This window comes from Musca vetustissima, unplaced genomic scaffold (assembly GCF_032173495.1).
Source record: "Musca vetustissima isolate MV318-11 ecotype Yass unplaced genomic scaffold, APGP_CSIRO_Mvet_v1 utg405452, whole genome shotgun sequence".
In the NCBI taxonomy this organism is placed as follows: Eukaryota; Metazoa; Arthropoda; class Insecta; order Diptera; family Muscidae; genus Musca; species Musca vetustissima.
The window spans coordinates 1-8,093 of NW_026872909.1; the positions used below are offsets into that span (position 1 = coordinate 1).

Genomic DNA, 8,093 nt, shown 5'->3' on the forward strand with positions numbered 1-8,093 from the left:
TCATCGTCGTCCACTACTTTTTCACAATGTCAACAAAAAAAGTAACAATAACAAAATTTATTATTAATTAAAAATAAAAATAATAATGTATATCATTAACCAACAACAACAACAAGAAAATCACAAGAAATGTATGCAAATATTGTTAACAAACTTTTATAGATTTATTATAATTATTTTATTATTATTTTTTTTATAAATTAATTCTAATTTAATTTTGTTTGTTCTTATTTTTAAGAATATATTTTTTATTTTCTTTGATAATTTTGCTAAAAAAATTCAATCTATTATTTTGATGAATATTCTAAACGAATTACTCAGGACTTTTAAGATTAAAATCTCCTCATCCTCCATACCATACTTTTTTTAAAATAGATTTAAATCTATGAAGCTTTTCAATTCTCAGAAAAGCCAATTATTATTTATTTTCCCCTGACGGATGGATGGATGGATGATTTAGATTTTAAAAGTCCCTTTAAATTTTTTTTATTCTCATCATCAATTAATCTTCTATTTTGCGTTTCCTATTTTCCAACTTCTTCAATTTTGTTTCCTTATGTTGATCTTCATTTTGTAACGAAAAAAATATATATAAAGCAGCTTTTTGCACTACTTTTATCCTCTGTTTCCCCTTTTCCTTTCGTTCATTTCATCTATTTAGTTTAGCATTGAATTGGTTTTTATCCATAAATATTATTACTACTATTGCAAAACAACAACAACTACAATAAAATCAAACAATTTTTTTTAAATATTTTATTTTAATTGTGAAAAGAAAGCAAAACAAAAACAAACAACAAGAAAATATTTTTTAAATAGTTTTTAAAAATCAGCAACACAACAACAACAAAACAAAAAAATCATTGATCAATTTTAAATTGACCATATATTTTTTTCTTTAGTTTAGTTAATAATAATAATAATAATTAATTTTTATAGAAATTATATTTATAGTGTTTTCATGAGAAAAAATGAAAAAATATACAAAGATAAGATATTAAAAACAAAATAATAATATTATATTAATAGTAACGAGATATAAAAAAAGAAGAAAAAAACAACAAAAACAATCAATAAAAAAATTAAAAAAATACCATAAATGAAATTGTGAGTTTATTTTACATCATCACTATTTCCAGGATCCATTCGAGAGATCTACAACAGAACTTCAGGGAGTCTTTTAGACAAACGCAAGTTCGGAGAGTCCAAGTCGTAGATTAAAGATTATTTCTTCAAAGTCTATGGAAGGCGTGGATTTTTAAAGAATGTTTTTTACGAGGTCTTGAAAGTCGTGGGTTTTTATGAAAAAATTTTCAATGGTATTAAAAAAGTGGATTTTTAAGAAATATTTTTCTTTGAGGTCAATGAAAGGTGTGGATTTTTAAAAAATATTTATATGGAAGACGTGCATTTTAAAGAATATTTTACTTCATGCTCATAAAAGGTGTGGATTTTAGAAGAATGTTGTTTCACGGTCAATGGAGGTCGTGGATTTCATGGTCTATGGAGATCGCGAATTTTTTAAAATATTTTTCAAGGAGTGGAATTTTTGACAAAAATATTTTTCAAGGCATACAAATAAGGTTTCCCATAGGAAATCTTCAATTCAGCCTGGCTGAATAAGGTTTCCCATAGGAAATCTTCAATTCAGCCTGGCTGAATAAGGTTTCCCATAGGAAATCTTCAATTCAGCCTGGCTGAATAAGGTTTCCCATAGGAAATCTTCAATTCAGCCTGGCTGAATAAGGTTTCCCATAGGAAATCTTCAATTCAGCCTGGCTGAATAAGGTTTCCCATAGGAAATCTTCAATTCAGCCTGGCTGAATAAGGTTTCCCATAGGAAATCTTTAATTCAGCCTGGGTGAATAAGGTTTCCTATTGGAAATCTTTAATTCAGCCTGGCTGAATAAGGTTTGCTATTGGAAATCTTTAATTCAGCCTGGCTGAATAAGGTTTTCTATTGGAAATCTTTAATTCAGCCTGGCTGAATAAGGTTTCCTATTGGAAATCTTTAATTCAGCCTGGCTGAATAAGGTTTCCTATTGGAAATCTTTAATTCAGCCTGGCTGAATAAGGTTTCCTATTGGAAATCTTTAATTCAGCCTGGCTGAATAAGGTTTCCCATAGGAAATCTTTAATTCAGCCTGGCGGAATAAGGTTTCCTATTGGAAAACTTTAATACAGCCTGGCTGAATAAGGTTTCCTATTGGAAATCTTTAATTCAGCCTGGCTGAATAAGGTTTCCCATAGGAAATCTTTAATTCAGCCTGGCGGAATAAGGTTTCCCATAGGAAATCTTTAATTCAGCCTGGCGGAATAAGGTTTCCTATTGGAAAACTTTAATACAGCCTGGCTGAATAAGGTTTCCCATAGGAAATCTTCAATTCAGCTTGACTGAATATCTTCAATTCAGCCTGGCTGAATATGGTTTCCTAGGGGAAATCTTCAACTCAGCCAAGCTGAATAAGGTTTCCCATAGGAAATCTTCAATTCAGCATGGCTGAATAAGGTTTTCCATAGGAAATCTTCAATTCAGGTTTGGATTTTTTAAAAAAATATTTTTTAAGGTTATAATAGGTATGGATTTTTTATTATATTTTTATAATAATTTTTAAGGCGTGGATTTTTTAAATATATATTTTATTATAGAAGACGTGGATTTTTAAAGAATCCCAATATTAAACCTTTCAAATAATTTATCTATAAAGATCCTAAAAAGACTCCCATCAGCTCGTTTATATAGTTCGTCTATAAAGAATCCATCTTCAGCTCGTCTATAAAGACTCCCTGTTCAGTTCGTCTAAAAAGACTCCCTGTTCAGCTCGCCTATAAAGACTCCCTGTTCAGCTCGCCTATAAAGACTCCCTGTTCAGCTCGCCTATAAAGACTCCCTGTTCAGCTCGCCTATAAAGACTCCCTGTTCAGCTCGCCTATAAAGACTCCCTGTTCAGCTCGCCTATAAAGACTCCCTGTTCAGCTCGTCTATAAAGACTCGCTCTTCAGCTCGTCTATAAAGACTCTCTCTTCAGCTCGTCTATAAAGACTCGCTCTTCAGCTCGTCTATAAAGACTCGCTCTTCAGCTCGTCTATAAAGACTCGCTCTTCAGCTCGTCTATAAAGACTCGCTCTTCAGCTCGTCTATAAAGACTCGCTCTTCAGCTCGTCTATAAAGACTCGCTCTTCAGCTCGTCTATAAAGACTCGCTCTTCAGCTCGTCTATAAAGACTCGCTCTTCAGCTCGTCTATAAAGACTCGCTCTTCAGCTCGTCTATAAAGACTTCCTTCTGCTCCTCTATAAAGACTACAACTTCATCTATAAATACTTCTTTCTGGTCGTCTATAAATACTCCCTCGTTAGGTTCTGTATAGTCCCCCTTATATTCGTCCTTAATTTTTCAATTAGCTCGTCGATTATTTTGTAGACGAATTTTCGTGGCTTTGGCGACATCTGTTGTAATTCTATGTGACTATCGGTTTGAGTCCTTGCTAGAATATCAAATGGTCGCCATCTTATTTTTATTTACTGCAATGTGTTATTTTATTTTTAATCGTTAGTTGCAATGGCTTTTGTAAAGCATACTTTTAGGCTGAAGTGGTAGTGGTGAATTATGTTTGTTTGGTAGTCGTTGAAGGAGTGTTCAAATTTAAATTTTTGTGGTGTCGGAATGATTATTTACATCTTAACCCAATTTTTGAGTCCGTTAAGAATTTCACAATTTTTATTTGAAAATTTTTGTGTTTAAATTGAATAATTTATTATAATTAAATATTAAATGAATATTGCTTCATTCTAGTAATTTATTTCTAATTAACAGTAGCTGTTGCTGTTATTCTTCGTCAGACCATAAATTTATGGATACCACAAATAACTGGCAGGTGTTATTTCCTATTACAACAGCCAAGGTGTCATGAGGCAAACGGTTGTTGTTGCTGTTGTTCGTTTTTTCTATAAATTAAATGCCGACAAATTGTTTCAATTATTCAAGAGAAATCATTGAGAAGATGCTATTTCAATTATTTTTATGTAGATATAATTAATTCAATATCTACCCGGCTTCCTAGCCAGCTTCGAACATTATTGATTGTTCGACACAACAACAACAATTTACATAAATAATTTGAATTTTGCAACAAAGAAAACAAGTAACAAGATATTATTCAATATTTGGAATGTATTTTATTTTACAGTATGCTAAATTGAAAACTTGTATACAAATGTGTGTGTGTGTGACCAGCCTCCTCTCTCTCACACACACTTTCAGACAAAAACAAACAAATAAATAGTGGAAATCATAATCTGAGAAGCCAATTGTATTTTTTTTGTTTTTTGAAAAAACAACAATTGGCTGCTTTGGCCAACAAGTTGTTGGAGTGTTGGTTACAAACACACCAACAACAAGACTATTAGCAGCTGTAGCAGCATTAGCATTTACATGAATTCTTTGTGGTCAGTGTCTTGGCCATTTCGATAATATGGTAGGAAGTACCGTTGGGTTGAACAGCTGCTGGCTGGCTGACTTACTGGCAAAACAGTTTTTCTTAAGGCCAAGGCTGTGTAGTGGCAAAATAAAATAAATAAAAAAAATAAATGGAAGAAAGAGAAAACGAAATTTTTGTGGCTTTGGTATCGCCCAAATAACATTGGCCGGTTGCACTACATTCCATGGCGCCCAATTAAAACTAGAAAATCATTTTTGAATAAAACTATTCTTAAAGTTTCCTAAGTCATCTATTATGGATTTGTGGATTTTATTAGAAATATTTTCAATGGTGTGGATTTTTAAGAATATTTTTTATGATTTTTAACCCATAGGAGTAAGGATTCAGCCAGGCTGAATTGAAGATTTCCCAAGGGAAAACCTATTCAGCTAGGCTGAATTGAAGCTTACCTATAGGAAACCTTATTCAGCCAGGCTTAACTGAAGATTTCCCATGGAAAACCTTATTCAGCTAGGCTGAATTGAAGCTTAACTATAGGAAACCTTATTCAGCCAGGCTGAATTGAAGCTTACCTGTAGGAAACCTTATTCAGCCAGGCTGAATTGAAGCTTACCTGTAGGAAACCTTATTCAGCCAGGCTGAATTGAAGATTTCCTATAGGAAATCTTATTCAGCCAGGCTGAATTGAAGATTTCCTATAGGAAACCTTATTCAGCCAGGCTGAATTGAAGATTTCCTATAGGAAACCTTATTCAGCCAGGCTGAATTGAAGATTTTCTATAGGAAACCTTATTCAGCCAGGCTGAATTGAAGATTTCCTATAGGAAACCTTATTCAGCCAGGCTGAATTGAAGATTTCCTATAGGAAACCTTATTCAGCCAGGCTGAATTGAAGTTTAGCTATAGGAAACCTTATTCAGCCAGGCTGAATTGAAGATTTCCTATGGGAAATCTTATTCAGCCAGGCTGAATTGAAGATTTCCCATAGAACCTGAATAAGGATTTCCTGATGGAAACCTTATTCAGCCAGGCTGAATTGCAGATTTCCTGATGGAAACCTTTTTCAGCCAGGCTGAATTGAAGATTTCTTATGGAAACCTTATTCAGCCATGCTGAATTGCAAATTTCCATTGAGAAACCTTATTCAGCTGGGCTGAAATACTTGAAATTAAACACAACCACATTTTTTTGTTTATTATTTTTTTATTTATCACATATTTTTTGTTCAAAATCCTGAAAAATATTAAAATTGATTAAATCATGATCAGTTTTGTTTATTTATTTGTTTTTAAAGATATTTTTATTATTTTTAATATTTTATTTTTAACATATTACACACAAGAGAAAAAAATAATTATTATTAATTAATAAAAAAAAGAAAAAATAAATTTCAACAAATCAACAAAATGTTAGATGGTAAATTTAAATTAAATCTTAGCAATGAGAAAAAAAGTTGTACGTGTCTACTATTTTTAAGGGGGGTTACGGGAGGAGGGATCTTATCTCAAAACCTTTCTGTGTGATAACTAATGAGCAATGACATCAGCGGCAGCAGCATTTTTTCAAATTAATAAACGAAAAAACAAAACATGTTATGGAGTCACGAATCAGTATTTATAGCCGGGTCTGCCACCGGGTCCCTGAGGATATTGAGGTTCACCTTCATAGCTGACATCTGCATGATAGCCAGTCTTCCAGTCGGCGGTGTAGCGTACCACTTGGGTGCGGCCATCGGGCAGTTGGACGCGATATTCACCGGTCACCACATCGCCATCGCTGTTGGCCTTGTGGGCATAGTCGTTGGCGGTTTCGACATCGTTGACGGCATATTCAAATTCGAAGGGCATACCGGGCATGTGGACGTGGTCCTGAGAAGAAGAAATATTGAAATGGTATTCTCATAAAAAATTTTCTTTTCAAAAATACTTACTGGTCCTGGTTCGCCTCTTGGTGGTGGTCTGGGTTGATTACCGCCTGGACGTGCTGGTGTTCCGGGTGGCTGCAATTAAAATAAAAATACAAAAACTCATTAACATTTGTTCCTCCCCACAAAAAAATTGAAATCAGTTAAGAATTGCTCTTAAAAAAAAAACTGAAAACAAAGCGAAGCAATGAAAAAAGGTGCCCATTATCCCTTGGCTTAAGGTGACGACGATATTTATGTTAATGCCAATTTAATGCTGCCAAAATGAGGTGCGGCCAAGAATGCATCACACAGATCGCTTCTGGCACAAGTGGGTAGAGAAACATGTTTGTTTGCCAGGTTTCTTCTGTGTTGTTGCGATTTTTTGGTTTATGGCCACAGAAATGTTATTTGCCATTCAGCCTGCCTCCCTGGCTGCCACAGTATTCAATATTTACCAAATACGTTACAACTTTTTGAGCCATGTTCGGGTTGTTGTTGTTTTTGGTGCTGCTGATTTTTTTCTTCGCTCTTATTGAATTGCCTTGTTTTTTATTTCGTTGTTTGATTTTAATTTTTGTTTAAAGTTCAAGTTGTTTGAAAAGTTTAGTTGGTGTTTTTTTTTCTTCTTTTCCAATTCGAATACTTTTTCAGAGAGTGGAGGCAGGCTTATCGTTTTCCAATCAATTAGTTGCGGATTTGTTCTTTAATTTGAGATTTTTTTATTTAATTTAAATAAAACTGAAACTTTTAAATAATTCTTATTAAATTTATTCCAATTTCCGATGTGGGATTTGCAATTCAGCTAAGCTGAATTAGGTTTCTAAGAGGAAATTTGCACATAAACTCAGTTGAATAAGGTTTCCAAGTGTAATTATGCAATTCAGCTAAGCTGCATTAGGGGTTTGTTGGAAATTCTGCAATTTAGCCAATCTAAAAAAGATTTCATATAAAAAATCTGCAATTCAGCACAGCTGAATTAGGTTTCTGCCATAAAATATGTAAATCCGACCATCGGAATAAGGTTTTTCAGTATAAAATTTGCAATTCAGCTAAGCTGAATTAGGTTTCTAAGTGGAAATTTGCATTTTAACCCAGCTGAATAAGGTATCAACGTGTTATTGTGCAATTCAGCCAAGCTGAATTAGGTTTTTGTTAGGAATACTGCAATTTAGCCTAGCTGAATAAGGTTTCCTATAGAAAATCTGCAATTCAGCCCAGCTGAATTAGGTTTTTACTATGAATTTTTAAACTACGGCTATCGTTTTAATGTTTTCAGTAGAAGATTTGCAATTCAGCTAAGCTGAATTAGGTTTCTAAGAGGAAATTTTCACTTTAACCCAGCTGAATAAGGTATCCAAGGGTTATTGTGCAAATTTAGCCAAGCTGAATTAGGTTTTTGTTAGGAATTCTTCAATTCAGCAAGGTTGAATAAGGTTTCCTATAGATAGTCTGCAATTCAGCTTAGCTGAATTAGCTTTTTGCTATGCAATATGCAAATCCGACCATCGCAATAATGTTTCCAATAGGAATTGGGTTTCTAAGAGGAAATTTGTACGAGTTGAATAAGGTTTACAAGTAGAAATCTGCAATTCATCCCAGCTGAATTAGGTTATTGTCAGAAAATCTGCAATTCAGCCAGGCTGAATAAGCTTTCTTATAGATAATCTGCATTTCAGCCCAGCTGAATTATGTTTCTGTCATGAAATATGCAATTCTGCTCATTGGAATAACGTTTACAGTAGGAAAC

General features: G+C 33.4%; 1 protein-coding gene across 1 annotated transcript; it reads right to left on the reverse strand.

Annotated features, from left to right (window-relative positions):
- Positions 1-6,027: 6,027 nt before the first annotated feature.
- On the reverse strand, positions 6,028-6,463 carry LOC133321379 (pro-resilin-like). The gene is made up of 2 exons (XM_061530469.1): positions 6,371-6,463; positions 6,028-6,308 (listed from the first exon to the last, which is right to left on the reverse strand). Exon 2 carries the CDS (start codon positions 6,294-6,296, stop codon positions 6,048-6,050), a length of 249 nt encoding a protein of 82 aa, XP_061386453.1. The 5' UTR covers positions 6,297-6,308; positions 6,371-6,463; the 3' UTR covers positions 6,028-6,047.
- Between the last annotated feature and the right edge of the window lie 1,630 nt (positions 6,464-8,093).